Source organism: Miniopterus schreibersii (genome assembly GCF_964146895.1).
Source record: "Miniopterus schreibersii genome assembly, chromosome: 13".
Taxonomy (NCBI): domain Eukaryota; kingdom Metazoa; phylum Chordata; class Mammalia; order Chiroptera; family Miniopteridae; genus Miniopterus; species Miniopterus schreibersii.
In genome coordinates, this window is record NC_138113.1 from 22,988,674 (window position 1) to 23,011,073 (window position 22,400).

At 35.6% G+C, this 22,400-nt stretch overlaps 1 protein-coding gene across 6 annotated transcripts in view; it reads right to left on the reverse strand.

Annotated features, from left to right (window-relative positions):
* Positions 1–22,400, reverse strand: part of SRBD1 (S1 RNA binding domain 1) — a 143,332-nt gene that overhangs the window by 66,457 nt on the left and 54,475 nt on the right. For all 6 annotated transcript variants that reach the window (XM_081155927.1, XM_081155926.1, XM_081155928.1 and 3 more), the window contains exons 15-16: positions 5,759–5,850; positions 2,008–2,090 (exon numbers count right to left, since the gene is read on the reverse strand). In XM_081155927.1, the coding sequence (XP_081012053.1) occupies positions 2,008–2,090; positions 5,759–5,850 (175 nt within the window). The remainder of the gene's footprint in view (positions 1–2,007; positions 2,091–5,758; positions 5,851–22,400) is intronic.

Genomic DNA, 22,400 nt, shown 5'->3' on the forward strand with positions numbered 1-22,400 from the left:
ATGCGATTCCTCATGCTTAATATCTTTCAGGAATTTCTAAAAGTTCCATCCACTGGTGGGACCCTTTCTTGTTTTCCCAGGTTATCATCAATTTACTCATATAAGTGTGTTTATATAGGTACACATATATATGTATATCTTTTCTTATGGAATTTGGAGTCGTGGATATGCCAATGGTGGTAGTGGTGCAGTTAAAGAACATCATAAGCTACCGATACCATCTTGATCCCTTTCTCAGCGTCATTATTTGCTAAATAGTCTGTACTCCAATGTTAATATGGCTATTTCTCTAAATCTCACACTTGCATATCCAACTCTTATTTGACATCATTTCTTGGGTTTCGTACAGGCATCTCAAATTTAACATGTCCCAAACAGAACTACTGATCTTATCCTTAACAAACCTGCTCTACTCAGGCATCATCTACATACCAGGACCCTTGGAGCAAATTCTTAGTAACTCCTTTCCCTCACCTATCACCAGGTAATGACTACAAATAGGTTTTACTTCTTTCCAATTTTATTGCCATTAACTTTGTCCAAGCCACCAGAATCTCTCACCTGGGCTATGTAAATAGTGTCCAACCAGTCCTATTGCTTCTCCTCTTCCCCTCCAAATCATTCTCCTCAGATTAGCCAGAGTCAGTATTTAAAAATACAAATCGGATCATGTCAGTCCCCTGCTTACAAGTCTTCCATACTTCTCAAGGCTGCTGGAATGAAGTCCAACTTTGTCACCTGAAATGCTGTCTCTGAATCCAAATCTGGAGACTGGTCTCTGCTATTTACTTAAAGACTTCTTTGATACAAGAGCTTATGGGCCTGCCTGGGTTCTGTAAGTGTGACTTTTTCCCTTTTTTGTGTTCCAATACCTTGCTGAGGCATTCCATAACCTCACCTTGAATTAATAATGACAATTTCTCTTAACTACAATGCCTATACCATAAAACTGCTACAGTTGTACTCTTTAAATACTAGGTATTTGATCTGTAGCTAGATCAGAGCCTTCAGTAACTATCTTTTCCAAATGAATGAATTCAAGTAAAAGTTTGGATGCATCTTAGTCTAACATGCTGTCAAATGGGAATATTCCCAGTTAAGTTCCAATGTATGACAGGTTACTGCAGGCTTTGCCAGTGTGGTCCTCGGCAGAAATCCTAACTACTCTAGGATGTAGCTTCTTTTTCTGTCAAATGAGGGTAGGGTCATATGATTTCCAAGGTCTCTTCCATTTCTAGTGGTCACAGATTTCATGACCTAATATAACATTTCTTTAACTAAGTGTAGTACATATCATTCAAATTCCATGAAAATCATACAGAAGGTAATACTCTACTTCATGTTTAAGAAGAACTTTCATCAAAGGAAAATAATTCAACTCAGGGTTTCCAGACACAACTATGGATTCACTCTGCCAAGATTTAGTGCTATCCTCAAGTCCTAACTGCCCAGTGATCACAACCTTAAGAACTGAATAGACGACAACGACAAGCACTATTGCTACTACACAGTAATGACGGCTGAAAGCTTTTGGCTCATACTGGGTAATGACCAAAAGTTAACTGTAACAGTCATACAGAGATGGAAAACAGAGGGGAAAAGTCACAGTAGGTACCAAAGGCTTCTTCCTGAAGGATCAATAAAAATCAATAGTTCATAGTGGTTTACATAAAGAGCCAGCATATTCCCCATGTTCCATGACTCCTCCAATTTTGTAATAATGTTAAAAGGAAAGGCTCTCCAGATTAAGCTACTAGTCAGATCTAATGTTTTAACAGCCTTTAAATCTGACTACAGTCAATTCTAAGCCTGAATCAGAACCATAAACACCAGGAAAAAAAATTCCTTCCTTCCCCATTAACTTATAACTCCTAATTACCTTCCACAAACTTATAACCTTTGAAAACTGGAATCTATTCCCACTGACACTTAAATTACTATGGTAAGTTTGAGTACTGCTCTTTGTATTGATGGGTTTCATAAATTAAACGATCCACATTGCTTTACCTGATACATTCCAACTCCAATGTGTTTCGGCTCAATTTTCACCAGCTCAGCTAATGGATCTTGTACACGCCTTGCTATGGAAACTGAAAAAAAACCCAGAATCAGCAGGCAAGTATGTCTTAATGTAAAAAGAATATACAGATAATTACTTATGTTAGTTTCCCATGATGCAAGTACTTCATTCCATCCCTCTTTATCATCTCCCCAAAAGACCAACAATTTCAAAGGCATAAAGAAATAAAATGGCAACAGATAAGTACCTATCAATAACCTTAAATATGGATGGATTAAATGCTCCAATCAAAAGACATAAGGCAGCTTAATGGGTAACAAAACAAGACACAAATATATGCTCTCTATAAGAGACCCACCTCAGAACAAAAGACACAAAGGCTGGAAAAAAACAACAAAAAAACCCACCTTCTGGAGGACTTTAAGGAAGAGAATGATAGCAACACAGACATAGTAAGGGACTTTAACACTCCACTGGCTTTACTAGATAGATCTTCTAGACAAAAAATCAACAAGGAAACAGTGACTCTAAATGACACACTAGATCAGATGGATTTAACTGACATTTACAGAACATTTCACCCCAAGGCTGCAGAACAGGCTTTCTTCTCAAGTGCACATGGGACATTCTCAAAGATAGGCCACATGTTAGGACACAAAACAAGTCTCTACAAGTTCAAGAAGACTGAAATCATATCATGCATCTCCTTGGATATTTACACCTTCGAATACTATGCAGCTGTAAAAATGAAGGATCCCTTACCCTTTGAGACCTGGAGAGTATTATGCTAAATGAAATAAGCCAGAGAAATACAAGTATCACATGTTCTTACTCATTTGTGGATTCTAACGAACAAAATAGATCCAGAGACACAGAAGCATAGAATAGACTGATAAATATCAGAGGGAAGGTGGGGGGTGGGTAGGAAGAGATTAACCTAAGTACTTATATGCATATATGCGTAACCCATGGACACAGACAATAGTGTGGTGAAGGCCTGGGGGATGGGGTGCAGGGTGGAGGGGATCAATGGGGAAAAAGAGGGATATCTATAATACTTTCAACAATAAAGATAAATTAAAACATAAAAATAAAAAGATCAACAATTTCACACACAAAAATGAATGTAAAATTTCAGGACTGATTATGCTACCAGAACCCCTAGATATTCCTGAGCACAAATAGAGTAAAAGGGTTATACATTTTTAAAAAATAAATAAATAAAACACTTAGTAGCTATATTTACACAATTACCTGTTCATTCTTTAAACAAAAATACAGAATGGTAGAGTGCCTCACACTTTGAAGAACAAGTAGATGTTTGTTTTACTCTAAAATAACCCTGCATTATTATAAACACGACATACATTTGTATAGAAAATACGCTTATTAGAACTATATCCTGATAATGGTGAATAAATGATGAAATCACATCTTATTGCAACCAGAGACCAAGTCAGTTGGCTAGTGAACACACCTGTATTGCGTAGAACATGACTGCCAGATTACCTGTGAAGTGATCCGAGTCACAACTGCTTGTTTCCGAACACACACATTCCTAATCACATCTCTTTCTTGACCATCACAATTCATGTTCAAGAGACATTCCTTTATTTGTGTCATTTTACTTGTTACTTATTACTCAGCCATCTGCTTTCTAGCTTCAAAACTAACATTGCTGTTATCTCCTCTCCCATTCTTTGTCCTTGTGAGTTTACATTATATCTTCATTCTATCAAGTTACTGTGATTTTAATGAGATTTTAGAAGGGAGTAAAGAAATAACAGGAATACTTAATCTTCCATTTTCAATCAGAAAAATGTACATAATAAACATTTTAATGCCATCTATCTACTATTCTAGCCATATGATTTAAATGCCTCTCCTGCACATTGTATTTATTACGAGGGAATATAAGCACATATAAGGATAACCTCTGTTTTCAATAAGTTGATAAACTGGTTAAGAAGATGTAGAAATAATCTGAAGGTCATTTACTTACATATGTTTAACACTTGTATGAATGCTGAGGTTCTGTTATACTCTGATATAGTAAAGTTATGGAGAGTTGAAAGGTAAAACCCACACCCACAGGTAGGTCAGGTCTCAAATGAAGTCTAAAGTCATCCCTGGCATTAATCACCTCAAAAGAAACAGACTCATTCAGAAAACAGGAACTGAAAAGGAAGTGAGCCCTAGAAAACCAAGAAAGAAGACTCTCAGCTTCTTTCAGTATTTGCCTCCAGGACCAGACTTTGAAGACTAAAAATGTCTAGGTAGATGTTCTGAGTTGATATGGATCAAACACAGTCATTGCCATATGGACAGAAGCTGAGAGAAGAAAGGAAGGCATACCTGCAGTGAATCACAAACTGAAGACACAGCTAGATTTTGAAATCAGAGTAATCAGGACCAGATTCCATTCCCCTTTTTATTATTTCCTCTTCTCGCAGAGTCCTGTTAGACTGTAGCAATCTTGTCTCACCTATAATACTATCGTAGTTATGTACTCATGCCAGCCAGTGGTGGAAGGAAACAGCAGCCCCCTTAGCAGCGGGAGGTCTCAGGGATTGCCACCCACTAGACAATATTTTTTCCAATGCCCTGTAGGAAGATTACCTTTCAGTGCCAACTTGGGGGATTCTGAATCTTATTTTTAATAAAGAAAAGTATCCTCTTATTATAGAAGTATACAAATATTATGTACACACTTACTGGCTGTATGGCCTCTTTAAGCCCTTTAAGCCTTGGTTTCCTCATCTATGAAGCGGGAATGATAAATGTCTCACAGGGCAACAGTGAGGATTAAATAATCCCGGTAATGCATTTACCACAATGTTTCACATATATTAAGTGCTTTAAAAAGATTAGTATTAGCAGCCCCACTATGATTACTGCAGCTAATCCTCCTTATTATTACTATTACTATTATTATTACAAGGCAAGTAGCAAAATGGTACGTGGCAAGGAGGCAGAGACCACGCTAAGCTGAGGTCATAGGGAAAAGCTTCATAGAAGAAGCAAGATTTTAAGCTGGGATCTGAATTTGAGAAGATGATCATTTTAGACGGGGACTGTGTCATGGAATGAACAATTGAAGGGAAACTACAAGCTCTTCTGGCTATAGGAAAGACGTTTTTAAAATGTCAAGTGTATATCTCCAGGTTTAGATTTCAAGAATAGCCAATGAAATTTAATAAGAATATTTCAGAGAAAAAATTCAATAAAAAGTCCATTTCTAACTAAGTATCTTAATTTCTTCACACACAAGATTTTACCTATTCCACATCACAGAAATCAAAGGGACAAGAGAAACTGGTCATTTGACAAATATTAGGTAATAAACTGAATGCCTGTGCATGTTCATACATTTTACTATAAATATTTTTATGTTAATGTGTTACTTTTTGCCAACAAAATACCATAAGTAATATTTTGTTATAACAATAAGAGAGCTTAGAGTATTTTATTACTTTTATGAACTCTACAGCATTTAATTTTACTAGAAATGTCTTGAGCTGATTTTTCACTATACTCTAGAATACTAGGCAGTGTTCTTTAGAAACAGGATTCCTCCTCTTTCTCCATAATTATAATTATTATCCCAACCACTTTCTAACACGCCTGCCTATTCTTATGCATATAAGTTTTCTTGGATATTTAAATATTTTGCTTGCCACAGATACAAGTCCAAAATGTCAAAATCACATGCTTCCAGGATGGTGCACAGCTTCTTACCTGCACTTCTCAAATTAGGGTCCAGTCCTGGCATCTCTTTGTTAGCCTCAGGGCTGACACTGTAGATTGATGCTCCTGCTTCACTGACAATGCTAAGAAAGAAAGGGGGAAATATCATTCTCCAAACTTTTTGTCTGGTCAAAGAAAATAAATGAGACTAGGTAAGAAAAATAAAGTTGCAGGGTAAAGGGCTCTCTTTATATTTCAATGATATGTAAAGCGTTTAATTTTTCATTAACATAAAGTGATTAAGCAATGTTTGTTTTCTTTGCTTAGGAAACACACAGATTTTAATCCATAATAAAGTCATTCAGTCATTTTCTGTCAGTAGTAATGAGATAGGTTACAGATGAACACAATAGATACTCCCCCAGGATGCCAACTATAAAATTTTCAGAATATAGTTAGCTTCTCTTGTGTTTATAATCCACTGTGGACTGACATTTGTAACTCCCACTGAATCAGTCATTCTAGAGCATCTTAGAAAGCACATGAACATGTGTGGATATGTGCATAGTGAATATACACAAAAACCACTGTCATAAACATTGCCATTGCCATTACCTAATTATAAGTAACCACTACAATGGGAAAAGCAAAAAGATCAGGCAGGATATTACCCCACTTCTTTCCAGAAGGGTCTGAAATCATCTTTTTAGTAAACTTGAAACATTTCACTTCATGCAGACGTTAAACCACATCATGTCATGATTTAACAAAAGCCTCACACATTACTACCCTCTTTCTTTTTAGGCTCCAAATACTTTTCAAACCACAATGGGAAAACTATCTTACAGGTGATATCTGAGTAGGTGACATTTGTACAGTTTATCAAACATTGTAAAAGTCAGAGGTCTTCTTTACAACATCATATGCCCTAAGTAGTCATAATACCTGTAGCTCTCTACCACGTAACTATCTAGGCGTGAAGATGAGAAAGCAGAAAGATATTAGTGCTTAAGACTCTTAAAAACCTTCTCCCTTTTTCTGCTCCTCAATATTTCCTTCAATTAGAGACAAGTTTGGTGGATAATTGTTAATGTGTTGCCCCACTGTAACAATTCAACACCAATAAGTAAAGTGGAGTTAGTTTGCTACCCCCTGCCTTTAAAGAACTCTTTACTAAACTTTGACAACTATAAGCCACTGAGACTTGAGAAGATTATTGTGGGGAAGGAGATTTATTAATTAACTTATTTTTTGTAACCAAGATCTACTATCCTAAATTTAATAATAGGGGGGAAAAACACCACTCAGCAACTGAAAAGCAAGGAGGCTGACTCACCCTGCTCCTCATCAACACCAACATCATCACACGATAAGCGGTAATGGAGCATGTGTTATACACAAAGCACAAAACCGAGCACTTCACAGACATTATCTCATTTGATCCTTTTGTGGGATTTTTTTTTTTAACAGATAAGTAATGTGCCAAACGTCATACAGCTGGTAAGCAACTGAGCTGGATTTGAAGCCTAACCTGCCTGAGTCCCAAGTCTGAGCTCTTAACCAGCATACATAACTTCTGATTAGCTTCACAACTTCTCAGTAAGATGAAAACCTACATTTTTGTGCTAAACAACAAATGTAGCATCATCTTAAGGAAGAACTACTTTCTTAAACAACAGACCCATAAGAACTCATTTCTCTCTTTTGTCGCCTTCACTTTTGATTAAAAGGTAAAGTCAGTTTCATTTTTCATATACCTAAGGTAGAACCTAAAGCATAAAGAAATTCAAATATGTTCTACAGTTTCTGAGACTGGCTTTAAAATTAAAAGTGATTTGTCTCCAATATAAGATTTAGATTGTGCTTATCTTCTACTATATAATGATGGAGGAAATATAATGTCATATAAAGCCTGAAGTAAAGAAAATTCTTAGTGTGGCATAATATGATGTTAAAGCCAATGTACTAGTAGTGATTTTTCAGTTTCATTAAAGCAGCACTTCCTAACCTGGGGCCCTTGTACTTTTGGACAGAGAGGGGCAGGGTTAATCAAAACTGTATGCAAAATGTTTGTGCTTACGCATGCTGTCTAGAAAATGGGGTTACAGTTTTTATTGATTACTTAAAAAATCCATTACTCCCCAAAAGGTTAAGAGAAACCACCATAGGATAAGAACAGTTGAAAACAAGCCATGGAAAATTGGGGGTCAAACACAAATCAACAGTCTCACAAAGTTTTTCTTAAACACACACACACACACACACACACACACACACACACTGAGTATTCATCAAGTGCAAGTTGGACACACACACACACACACACACACACACACACACACACACACAGAGTATCCATCAAGTGCAAGTTGGACCTATTAAGAGAAAAGAATATTTTTTAAAAATTTTACTACAAATTTATTTTCTATCCTTGCCAGAATCCTCCAAAATTATCACTATTAAAGCAAAGGGTACTTAAATGGAAAATAAAAATTCCAATTAACTGTGGCGGTTAGCAGTTGGGTACCTGAGAATTTGCTGGGTGATTCACTGTCTCTTGGAAGTTATAATTCTCAGTAGACTAAGGGAAACTGTTGCAAAGAAAAACACTCAGATAATAAATATTCCTCCAAATACCATACTGCCAGTTCTCTTAAACAGAGGAATACAAAACAGATGTGACACACTGCACCCAAAGATTTTAGATTAACATTAATATTAAATCAATACAAAATGCAGTAAATTTCATATGCTTTAGTTATTAGACAGCATGGATCCAATAAACAGTTCAGTACTAAGCACAGATCAGAATGCTTAAATAATCTAAATGAACAGAAAAACCTCAACACTGATTACTGCAATATAAAACATATAACGATCTAAGAAGTATATGTGGCAAGAATTAAATGAAACAAATCAAGCTGGGAGTGGCGATGATTTTTTCCAGGAGAAGCTGCTAAGAACAAAAGTTATAATGTCCCCTCCCTTCCTTTTTTCATTCCTATTTAGAGTTCAAAGAGAGACATTCAGTAGAAAGTATGCTAGATTTTATAAGCCACTTGCTGTTTATTGGGAAACTATTTGAAAATAATTCCAATTACCTCTAATTTCTGAGAAAAGCAAAAATAATCTTTGTAAAAAATTCAGCTATCTAATGACTTAATAAGTTTTATATCTCACAAAATAAATCTCTCTCAGTTATAACAAATTAGGCTCAAAATCTCAGCAATATGATTACTTTGTTTATTTTGCCATAAAGCAGACAAAACTCTGAGCAGAATTTATTATTTAGAGGGAATGTGACTGATACAGCTGTAACTGAACTAAGGTTTTGAGATTATTACAGTACCCCGAAGTCCCCTCAAAATGCTAGTTCAAACAAACATCTAAATAGATACATATGGTATCTCAAACTTTAAATATATGAAAGTACATTTTAGAAGCTACCATTCGACTTCTATTTTATCAGACCTATAATATTAATGTACTAATTCTCTAGAATTAAATTGGTACTTTTAAAAACATTTAATCTAATTCAGCACTATTCTAGGGTCTTTCATTAAAAACAAAAAACAAACCATACACACATTAACATAAAAAGCAAGTAAAATGCCCACAATATAGATGCATTTACTTTGAAAGTAATTAAAAAATACTTTTTACAAAAACTCTAAGTTAAAAATACTAATTTTTGTTATCTTAAGTAAAATTCAATGATGTTATTACATAAATCTGTTCATTTGGCAATATATATATAAAAACATACATGCAAACTACACAATTAGTATCTCCACAGCTTATAAGTCTTTTCTACCAAGACGGATTATATGTTGATGAATCTTTTAAAACCAGGTTTGTAAGCAGTTTTCTTACAGTAACTATTCATTCTGACATTAAGCGAATGGCAATTTCTTTTACCAAACTGAGATGGGGGAATTCTTTTCATGAGACAGGAAAACTAGTGTTTGTTGTTTTAAGTTATTGAACTAATAGTTTTCACATTCATTTACAAAGTTACATGAAGCCTCTATGAGTCTCCTCGAGGACTCTCCCCTCTCCCCAAATAAGAAAAGAGCTTTTTTGTGTGTGTTTTTTTTCTTATTTTAGAATAAATTACATGCTTCCTTATGTTAACAGGAGAATTTAATTCAAAAGTAATCCACTTAAATAAAAACACAGTTATATACTAAAATATCAAAAATCAGCCAGAATATATTGCTTAAACTAATAAAAACTGATGTGCTTTTAATTCTTCACAAAGTATACTAAAATTCCTTAAGCTTATCAGTATCTAGTAGCTTTCTTTTCTTCCTTCTTCTCACCAAAAAATATGCACTAAATAACTAACTACTAAATGCATAGATCATTTCACTAAAGTTTTAAAAATTATTTATCTAAAAAACCATTCTTCCAAGTTTGCAGACTGAAACATTCATATGGGAAAAGGCATAAATGACCTACGATTCTCAATAATAGAAAGTGCTAAAAAAGTTAACAAACACAGATCTAAATCCTTTGGTCTGCATTGAAGATAACCTACTATATGAAGTACAAAAGAATCGCTGTTTGTACATTAGGAATAGGAGACAAGGCCAGAAATTGAACCACCATAAGTAAAAGTGGCTTAAGAGTCTAACTTAGTAAGGCTTATTTCTAAGAAAATATCAAAGCAACTTTAAAGTCCTTTATTTAGTGACAAATTATCATTTCAGGGAATCTCAAATGAGCAGTAGTCACTTTAAAAACTAAGGTAATCTGTCGATGAAAAGAATGCAGGGAAACAAACAAAACTGTTTACTGCTAGAGATGTTTAAACTTCAGTGAGAACTCTTTTGGAAGGTAATTTGAAAATATAGACCAAAAGTCACAAAAATATGCATTCTTTCTGAACCTGTTATTTTATTTTTAAGAACTTATAAAAAATAAGTTATGTAATATAGTGTTAATAGAACTTAAATGAGTCAGTCCTTTAATTTCATTCTTGTTTATATAAATTTTTCTTCATAACCATGTAATTGTAATTACATGCTTCCTTATGTTAACATAAATTGTAATTTATTTGAAAACAGAAAAAGTTTAAAATTTAAGTTTAAAATGACAATTGTTAATTTGCCAGGAAATCTGGTATCACATATGGCCTACATTTTTCCTTTGAAAGCTATTAAAGTTACTTTGAACTTAAATGTGGGTAAATATATCATTTGTTAGTAATAATTTCCAAACATGCTTCTCAGAGATCTCGAATGATAACATTTTATGATACTGTTATAACACCAAAGGCAGGTGATCAAGCAAGAAAGCCAAGAGACGTTCTCCATTTGTAGACAAGGTCAGATAAGAAGCAAGTGCACGACGAAAACTTCACGAGAGAGTGCGCATTACGCATCCCTAAGTATCACTTAGTCCTTGACCCGAGTCCATCCCCAACTTATCCTTCATGGTCACCCGGGCATCAGGGAACTGCCGTAATAAGGTGTGAGGCGACACGGTAGTGCACCAGAAAAGCAGTGTGTATGAAAAATTCCAAAGGCTAAATGTGGTGAATCAGAGAAAGAGAGAAAAACACCCCCCCTTGCGATTTCAATGGCGCTGAAGGCATTTACCTTCAGGTACGGAGCACTGGCACCATCTGGTGGAAGACCAGTTAGAAGCAATTCTCCAATTACCACAGTTTAAACAAAAAATTCTAAGCTATCTTTCAAAAGATGAACATTTCCCAAAGAGAACGAGTCTAGCAAAGGTGCAGTAATCACACAGAGGACCCATAACAGGCCTGGAAGAACTCAGCATGTCTACCAAACAGAGGGACATCCTATTACACCTTATACACAGAGCAATATTTCAACCGGAAGAGCTCCCTTGGCTACCTTTCCCTTCAGCACCTCATACCACATTAGATGAAAAGAACACTTTCCAGCCACAAAAGAACATTAAAAAGGACAGACACAAATTCACAACTACCAAGCAGAACTCTAATTTGGAGTTTGGGGTTCCTCAAAGTACCAGCTACCTACCTACCTGCCTTCTGTGCCATAAACACAATAGTATTCAACGTGAGAATCTGATTCCGTTAATCAACATCATAGGCTGATGTTCAATGATGCTGAACTGCTACAATGTACCCACAGTGTGTCAAAACATTACACTTTTAATTGCTGTCAATGATAGAGACGACAAAATCACTGGTACCTTCTAAGGCCATCAGAGGAAACAGCAAATCAAACTGAGGGACAAAGATGGAGAGCTTGTGTGTGTGTAGGCTGAGTCCCTCCAATGAGGTAGCAGCAATTTCTGACAAAGAATGGAACCAGCAGAAATGTCATTCTCCACTACCCTCCATAGGAAGCATCCCTTTTATCTTCTTCCCTCACCTTCACCTTCTGCTTTCCTTTATTTCTTATTTCCCCCATGTAGTTGTTACAAGTATTACACAATACCACCAAGGGAACTGAAGGAAAAAACAGCCACTGGGGCAACCACAGGGCCTGGTGTGTAAGTGGTGTTAGACTAAGCAAAAGGACAAGTTCCCCGCTGACTCCGGGACAAGAAAACAGACTTGAGGAGGGGAGCACTCACTAACGGTGCAAGAAGGTGGTGTTTACAGTTGTACTGCAAACATTCCATGCTCACTACTAACAAGACACAAAAACTAAGAGGGCAGGGAACAAATACTGATCTGATTTTGTAATTAAAATTGTCCTTTGTCAACATTTTGAAATGTACTAATTTAAATAACATGTCATCCCTCCTGCCACCCCCCCACATATCAAAAAGTATGTTTCTCCTGATTCTTGCAGTTTACTCCAAGACTGTCAAATTTTTATGTACTCAATTTGTATTTACTCACATAATAACAGATTGTGTTCATTTATTCTTTTTCAAATGCAACTCTATTCAAATATAAATCAAGAGCTGTACATTGAGAATTGTAAAGTTTTCTTACGAAGGGAAAAGTTTGTTTCATTTACTCTTTTCTACCCCCCTTTCTGTTTTGCTTTTTTTTTTCCAGCTTAAATACATCTATGAAGTCTATCCTCTAATAAACATGAGGAATTCAGATTGCTATGGCATACTTTTTAGAATGAAACTTACTGCCAAATATTTTATTCCTTTATTATCCATCCAATATCAGAAGTCAGAATCAGAATTAACAATTTAGAGGACATCTAATATCTTGCTAATAAGTACTCAATAATATAATACTCATTATTAATAGTGTTAAGAAAGAACAGCAAAAAAGGATAGAAGGGATACAATGAGAAACAAAATAGAGTGAGACAGAAACTAAGATATATTTTACCAGTAACTAATAGCCCAGTAATTTCTACCTACAGCTGAATGAAGTTTTGGAAATAACAGTGGTTTGTACTATATTCCCCAATATTCTTTTCACTATTACTGTTGACAACCTCAGGGAACTCTACTAATACATTTATTGGTCGTCATACCCGCTGGTTGCCCACTCCTCCTTTTCTCCCTTCTCTTACAAGTGTTTTACACCCCCAATCCCACCTAACCTCTACTTTTCTCCGTAGTGAACTTATTCCTCTGCAGAAATCATCACCCAGCAGTGAAGGAAGACACTATCTACACACTTCATCTAACACACTCACCAACCAGCAGCTTCCAGTTTGGATCACCAAGCCCTTTTCTGGAGCAGCCTTAACCTTCAGAATTTCTTTTGGCAATCCAGGTCATGCTGGGGCGGGGCGGGGGGGGGCAACCCTGAAAGCACATGCCATGCATTAGAAGACTACCCTAAATCAGCCCCCTTTTTAATCGTGGTTTTAAAAGTACACTGAACAGATGGAGGCGAGACTGAGTTGTTCAGCAGGCTGCTCCATTTACTTCGTTATCTACAGTCAGATCTTTACTTTTTGGGATCACTACACATTTCTGGCTCTGCTATATTACACTGTGTAAATATTTAGAGGAAATAATTCCTTTCAAGGATCTAAACTTCCACTGTCGTTATGGCAAATGAACCTGTTTATGCTATGTTCGTTAAGTAACAGCAAGCCTAAAAGAACCCAGGAATTTACTAACATGTGTGGTACACAAACATCACAATCATGAAGCTTCTCGTGGGGACATATCAAGCACATGAAAGGCCAGTTTATTTTTACTCCCACTGCCCTGTAATTTTCTTTAACTCTACAACAACAGTTCTTAATTCAAACCTTTCCTACAGCTACAGGAACAGGGTAGAGAAAATGTGCATAAACTGTACCAAAAACTACTCACGTCTCCATATAACTTGCCTTGATTCTAGAGCAGTGGTTCTCAAATTTGATCCTACAACAGAATTTGCTGGAGGTTGTTAACAAACATACTGCTGGGCCCACCCACAGTTTCTGGGTCACTGGGGTTGAGAATTTGCATTTCTAACAAGTTCACTGGTGAGGCTGATGCTGCTGGTCCTGGGATCACAGGTTTAAGATTTTGTTGAGGCATAATTTACATTTCAAAAAATTCACCCATCTTAAGTGTATAATCCAACGACTTTTAGTAACTGTAGTACAACCATCACCCAAATCCAATTTCAGAACATTTCATCTCCAAAAGATCCTCTGTGCCCATTTGTAGCCCTCATTCCCATTGCCAGCCCCAGGCATCCACTAATCTACTTTCTGTCTCTACATATTTACCTTTTACCTTACATTTCAGATAAATGGAATCATGAAATATGTGATCTTTTCTGTCCAGCTTCTTTACGTAGCATAATGTTTTTGAGATTCATCCACATTGTAGCATCAGCTCTCCATTTTTATTCCTGAATAGTATGCCATTGTTCTAGATATACCACATTTTGTTACCCATTCACCAGGTGAGGGACTTTTGGGCTGGTTCCAGTTTTCTAATATTATGAATAATGCTGCTATAAATATTAATTTATAAGTCTTTATGTGGACATATGTTCCATTTCTCTTGGATAGGTTCCCAGGAGTAGAAATGCTGCACTGTAAATTTATGTTTAATTTTTTAAGAAACTGTGTAAGGACAATGAATGAGGGTTCCAGTTTGTTCATTTTCTTGACAATACTTGTTACTGTCTTTTTGACTATAGCAACTTTTGTGCTTATAAAGTAGTGTTTACTTGCAGTTTAATTTACATTTCTTTAATCACTGATGATGCTGAGCATAACTACAATGTATTTGTTTGCCTTTTCTAATCACCTTTAGTGAAATATCTACTCAAATCTTTTGCCATTTTTAATTAGTTTGTCTCCTTGTAATTGACTTATAAGTGTTCTTTATGTATTCTAAATACAAGTCCTTTATCAGATACAAGATTTGCAAATATCTTCTCCCAATTTTGGGCTTATACTTTCATTCTCTTAATGGTCTTTTAGAACACAAAACTTTAAATTTTAATAAAGTCTGGGACTATACTTTAAAAACCACTGTTCTAAAGCCACAAAAATTTAAAAAACAAACAAAAACTAAACCCTTGAAAAATGTGACAGCTTAGTGGTTTCCATCTGTATAAACAATATGTAAATGTCACCCTTAGTACCTGCTTTTCTGTTTTGTTCTGTTTTGTTTTAGCAAAGCCTTATCACAAATATCATTCTAAACATACTGACCCCTTTTTATGAGGAAAAGAGAGCTTGAAACAAACTGGCTTTAATACACTATGGAATGAACAAACTCAGCTGCAAATGGGTCTGAGATGGGAACACTGGGTGGCATTCTGGCACTACAGAACATGGACTGCTAAGCCAGTGTTTTCAGAATCATTGACACCATGCATAAAGATAGAAGAGATATGTCTACCTTACAAATTAATGGGAACAAAGATGAATGGTACACCATGGTAGAGATTATAGAAAAGAGCATACTACTTGAACAGTAAATTTGATTTATTTTGATACTTTGTCTAATTTTATTCTTTTTCTTCACCCCAGGACCTTTTAAAATAATTCATATATCTGTACAACCCTTACTTTGTTAAAAATCTATTGTACCTTGAACTAAGAGGAGTCAAAGATGGAGCTAAAATTCAAGTCTTGTCTAGGGCCATATTTGCAAATGTATGAAACATACTTCAAGAATATACAGGATATGTCTGATTCAGGTAGGAACAATATTAAGATTATTCATTTCCAAGATGAAACCAAAAATATGACGTTTATTCCTTGAGGATTATCGATATCAAAAAAGCAAATCATAAGATAAAGAAATTGTTATGAATACTATTTCTAGTACTATGAGCACAGACATGTTCTGTGACTCTATGGAAAAACTCTAACAATATGATAGTTAAAAGATGAAGAAAATCAATTTAAATTTTCACCAAAAATCCTTCTTTATATAATTCAAGTTGACTTAGGACCCAAAGCAAGAAGCACTGTTTACTTAAGAACCACCAGGACTCTACTGTAAAATGTTTTCATATATTTATATTCCAGTTCATGAATCCTGCTGATAACATAAAAGCCATTAGTCCTCACTGCCTTCTGATTGCTGGAGATGGATTTTGTATTTCTACTAGCCTTCATACATTACACTGCAAGGAAGAAGCCCATTGGCCAATACTCATTCTCCTTTTTCCACTGAGTCACTTAAAGTCACTTAAGTAAGAAGACGCTGTCCAGAGAGATGTCAGAAACAGATAATAGTTTCACATGTGATCCAGCCTCTTAACACAGTCTGGCTCCCAAAAAATTGACTTACACGACATCTCATCTAACCTCTTTATATTTTTTGCAATCCAAAATAACTAGAGTCACTGGGACATCTCTCCCCAATTATACCAAATTAGGCCATTACCATCTCTGTGTTACTCAAGATCCAAGATAAAGATCATGATGAACAAAGGAAAGAGTTTCCGCAGTAGCAAACAGCTATTATAATTTATATAAAAGATTAAGGGGAAAGAATAAGCAAAATAATATTAGTTTTTAGGCCCTCTTTTATACCAGAATTCAAGTCCCTTCCTCAATCAATCACATGAAGTTACGAGAGTGGACAAGCTCCTCAGGCTTCCACTTCTCCTACCCCTCGTTTAAAAATCAGTGTTCTGGTCCTAAGAACACTGAGGTGGCGCGATGGAGAAAAGGGAAGCAGCAAGGACCTCAAGCAGGAGTTCTTACTTCTGACCATTTAAGATCTGACTGTCATCAGTGTGTGTATCTGCATGGCAACATGATCAGAACAGAAGCCCACCCTCGAAATCTGTAATTTCCTTATGAGATTTGTAATAACAATGAGGCGTAAGAAGAACTACCCCCCAACCCTCACCCTTTATCCAGTGAAATGCAAAAAGATAATCACTAAAACCTTTGCTCATACAAACAGCAAATTAGTATCACACCAAACAGGTACCAAGAAGAATGAGAACACATAAATACATCTGAATCTTCCGTGCAAAGCCTGTGTGGCCCTCTCAAAACTAACAGAACTGGACCACTTTGGCGATTCTTCCATCTATGAACAAATGCCCTCAGCCTGTTCCTGAAAAAGGGAAGAATGATCAGTTATATCTGTCTTCAGCTTGTCTGAAAATCTTGACATTTTTCAGCAAGTAAAGGTTCCAAATGGCAGGTGTCAGAATGCCTTAGCCTCACACGTGGTGCTAGAAGGCAGGAAAAGCAGCAGCAGCATGTGGCCATGTCAGAGCCACACAGGAGCTGCCTAGAGAGCACATTATGAAAAGAGCAAACCTCAGACTTGCTTAAATCAATCTAATGCCAGAAGCCACTATCAGAACAAAGCTGTGGTGCCAAAGATTAGCCGCCCAGAAAAACATTCAACTCTAGGCTTTCACAAAAGGGGAAAATAGCTGAATGCAATGGCACCTGTCCATATCCTGTCTGATAATTTGCTCAAACTAGCTCCTTCGATGCAAAGTAGAAAATGGCCACAGAACACTTTGCTTCATCTTAAAAGTGTGTATTATTTTCTCAAAGTCCTTTTCAGGTATATCAAAGGAAATAATGTAAATCTCCTGCATTTGCCTAATACTTATAGCTTTATGAAAGTGCTTTTAAGATCTTCTAAATCAAACTACTTTCCTGTAAGAAAGTCAGGGTTGTAAGTAGCCTTTTCATTTTACTTGTAGAGTAAGAGAGAACCAAAGAGTTAAATAAAATTAGACTGAGATCATCTAAAACCAAGAATTAAAGAAAAAAATTAAAAATAACCTGGCCTCTAGACTGTTAGGCCAGACTTCTCTATTTAGATACCTACCCTCTGCCCATTCCTCTCCTTCCAATCATCTTTGCAGAGGTTTGCCCAATAATAAGCAAGCCTTGGAGCCTTTGAAAGTTGTTTAAAAAGGTGAATCAATAAGCATTTTTGTTCCAGAGGTTAACATAACATCATGGTCTACTTTTTTCTCCTCAGATCGGAGTCCAAGAAACATTAATGATTTCTGAGGAATACTCAAAGCAGGAGATGTTGGAGAAGCATAAAGGTAAGTTACTTGTTAAGGGAGGCACATTTGCTATCAAGTCATCTGGTTAGATACATCAGAAACAACAAATCTGGAGTCCCTCAGATGAGCAGCACGTGATTAATGACATAACCCACCCATGGGAAAGAAAATTCATACCATTTAGGTTTTTCTACTTTATTGGAATATATGAAGGAATCAGTGGGCCAAAGATGAACACTTCAAAACACTGTATTTCCTCCTGTATCTGAAAAGGCAAAGCACAAAACAAAGCTAGGTCTTCACTTAGATTCAAGTAAGTAATAATTTAAAGTAATATAATGTCAACATGAGGACCTTCAGAACCATCTAGAACAAGTACGATGTTCTAATTCTCTCACCAAGAAATTGTTTTTTCTCCTCTATCACACATTCACTCCCTATGGCTACCCCGCTGAGATATATTTATATGCCATACGCTTGTGCCTGTTTTCACACTAGAACAATTCACTGGAGCCTGCATTACCTTGTCTTGCCTTCTAAGTAACCAGAAAGTACTACTCTTCAACTCTGTGCAGTTGCTCAAGTAACTTCTCATCTTCATATTTCCAGTCTTATTTTAAGGCCAATTAACATATTCAGCATAAGAATAAAAGTAAATACTAATTAACACAGACCCACATTCATCATAAGGACTTAGAACTCTCACATATATATTCTACATTTTGAAAATCAAATGCATTAAATAAAATTTAATTAAAATGAAATAAATATTAAATAAAAGTAAAATTTTCTAAATTAACTTCTTGTTCACCATTTAGCATGCCTCTTGTTCCATTTCCGTTAAACAAGTTATTTTGATATGATTATGTTCCATATCTACTGTCTTTTTTCCTACACATTTTGCTAACTTGATTCCAGACTTCCCAGAATCTGATGTTTTTCTGCTTTACCCACTGAGAAACGGAGGAATTTGTGTTCTTTTCATTCACATGGATAAAAACCAATCTGTGTTCAGGTCTGGAGGATAACAAAGATGAGTGTTAGTGAAAACAAAGCATGATACTGTTGTCAAAGAACATTATTGCTCAAAATCATGCAAATGGTAAATAGACACACAAGATGGACAAGCTCTACCCTGGAACTGGATTTGGTACACATTTCAACTGAAATATAAGCAGAAGTAGGATAAGCCAGACACAGATCTCTTGTAATTTTCAACATCATTGTAAACAGCCACCAGGTTTCACTCCACAACAAAGCAAGAGTACAAACTAGGGCACTTAAATATAAGTCGGCCAATGACACTCACCACAACAACCTCTTTGATGAAGCCAAAGCACAAAAGACCATGCTTATTAAAATCACTGAACATTCTCTAAAACTTAAAAAATAAATCCATATGCAGTCAAAAACAAAAAAAGGTATATACTCTTGAAAATTAAAAACAAATATAAAAATAACACAAATTAGAAGAAAGCCAAAGCTGTGCTCTTGAGATTCCCTAAGGTAAGAAAGGAAAAAAAAGTTATAGCTGTCACTTAATATGTACTTAACACCCCGTGTAAAGAAAATCTGCGATATAATCTGATCCTGAAGAATTTAAACTACAGACTTCCTGATTCCCCAGTGCTAGCAATCACCTCCAACAGTAACTCTGCACAATGGCTGAAAGAAATGTTAGAATTATTTTATTTCCCCTAAGTTTGTTTTAAGTATGAAGTCTCCATTCCAAGGTAAATTTTAAATGACTTGATGTTCTGAAAATATATTTTATATCAAAGAGCTCCAATGAATTTTTCCTGTTAATTTCAAGTTTTCTAACTAAAACATAGGACAATTATAAGTAAGATTACAATCTCTAAAGTAATATTAATATAGAACATCACCCACTTGGAGTCATATTTCAACATCATTTTCATTTGAAAGTTAAAAAAACAAAAAGATGTTAGAACACAAACCCAAGCACGTGTATATTTATGTAACTTTGACATTTTTATTCTTGGAGAAAAACTGAATTAGTGGTGTTTCTTTTTTATGAGCAATTTTGAACACTGCATTGCTAAATGAAATAATGATATTATTAAAAATAGATATAAAAACGATTTATATCATAAGTCTTCAAGAAACAAATTATTTATGACCATGGGCATTCATCCACCATGATATGAAAGATGTTAACGTTTTCCCCATATTTAAGTGGGAAGGAAGAAGAAAAAGAAAGAGAAGGGAAGCAAGTGAACACACAAGTACACATACATGACAGGCAAATTCATTAAAGTATTTTTTCACTAAAATATTTTTCATCAAAATATGCAGGATACAAACTAATAATAGCTTGTAAAGAAAAAAAGTAATAGAATATAACCAATCAACCCTAAGCAATCTGCTTCTCCAAACCTTCTACCCATCCTGATCTCAGGGGGATATACTGGTAGTAGAATAAATGTCTTTTCCTCACCTGGAATAAATCACTATCATGCCCAGCCGGTGTGGTTCAGTGGCTGAGCGTCAACCCAGGAACCAAAAGGTCACGGTTTGATTCCCGGTCAGGGCACATGTCCAGGTGACGGGCTTGATCCCCAGTACGGAGCGTGCAGGAGGCAGCCGATAACTGGTGTTTCTCTCTCATTGATGTTTCTCTCTCTCTATCCCTCTTCCTTTCTCTCTCTCTCTAACAATCAATTAAAAAAAACTGATAAATAAAAGGAAGAAGGTACTGCTGTATAAACAGAATACTCATGTCCATGAGCCCAGGTGCACCACCAGCTTTAAAAAAAAATCACTATCATGAGCAAGTTTGAAGAGTATACAATTCTAACCTTAATCGAGTGGTTAAAAAACAAAATCTTACTTATTAGACACCCGCGTGCGCACATACACAGAGAAGAAACTAAAAATCACTTTTCCTTTTCTTTCAACCTACTTCCCAGACTTAGAAACCAGTCTTCTTTCAGCAGGTATTTTACAAACACCCATTTCAATTCCAATTTGGCCCTTTAAATATTCCCCAATGTACTTGGTAAAACACATATTTCTAAGGTAATTTTTTCAGAAATAAATTAGCATGCATGATACATGTGTGTGTATACTCTATATTTGCTTCAAGCTTTAATTTCATTTAAAAATGTAAATTTTCTATTATGTGGAGTTATACAATAACACACAAAAAAAGTTATATCTAATATTAGTCTATTCTACCATTTTCAACACCAGGGCAAACTTTTAAAGCAAATAATACTTCTGAGTTGGAAGATAAAGATTATAACATAATTAAAGAATAAAGAGACATAAAATTTACACATTTTACCTAAAACTATTGTCCTTATGAAAAGCTGTGTTTTTGTCACAAAGATTAGAATTTACTGCATTAGGCCCCACATTGTAATATCTATAGAAAAAAGTATTTCAACTGTATAAAAGTATTTTAGGTGAGGCTCCAATGAAAACACCTGCCAAGAAGCTTGAACTATCATAGTAAATGGATCCCAGGGTTTATAAAGTTCTGTAGACGTTCAAAGGCATTCCCTGTACTGAGTATCACACTCATAGCAAGAGAAGACTTCACTTTAGGCACATGTCTAAGTCGTTCCCCTGAATTGTTTCTTGTCAAATTAAAATGTCAAAAATTATTCTATCAAATGCTGTCCCTAAGGAATCTAGCTCAACCCAAAGAGCAGCTACCAATTAGTAAAGTAGGCTTTTTACTGCAGGAAATTTTTTCTTTTTCTATTGATATCTGAAATTAGCAGGGTCCAAAGAGAAAAGTTTCATCTCAGCAGTTAGTTTAAGTGCTACTGATAGCTATAATCACATGCAGGCTGTAATTCCTTATGAAAGGCTTTTCAAATGAACAAATACAAAGGAAAAAGAGAAACACAAGTGTTTTCATAGTGAATGACTACCTAGGATTACAGAATTATAAAAAGCCAAGGTCAGCGATCTGATATACATTGTGAACTAACAGAATACAGGCAAATGAAATCCTTACTCGCTCCTTTGACAAGGTCAGTGAGCCCATCCCTTGGCACAATAACCAACTGAATTTCAGGTTGTAGAAGGTGCTTCAGGAAAATCAAATCCACCAAAATCATTTAATTCTTCTCTACTGCCTTGGATGAGCAAATAAAATCCTCGGAGAAAAATATTTCCTGTTCACTTTGTTGTTTTCCAAAAGCTGCATATCACTCTGAGGCAGCCTTGGAGAAGTGTTCATTCTTTAGGAGCATAAGTGCACAGATGTAACAGATGTTCTTTGGCAGCCAATCATAGGATATCTTTTTCACCTGAAAGTCCAGATTGATTTATATAGCACAA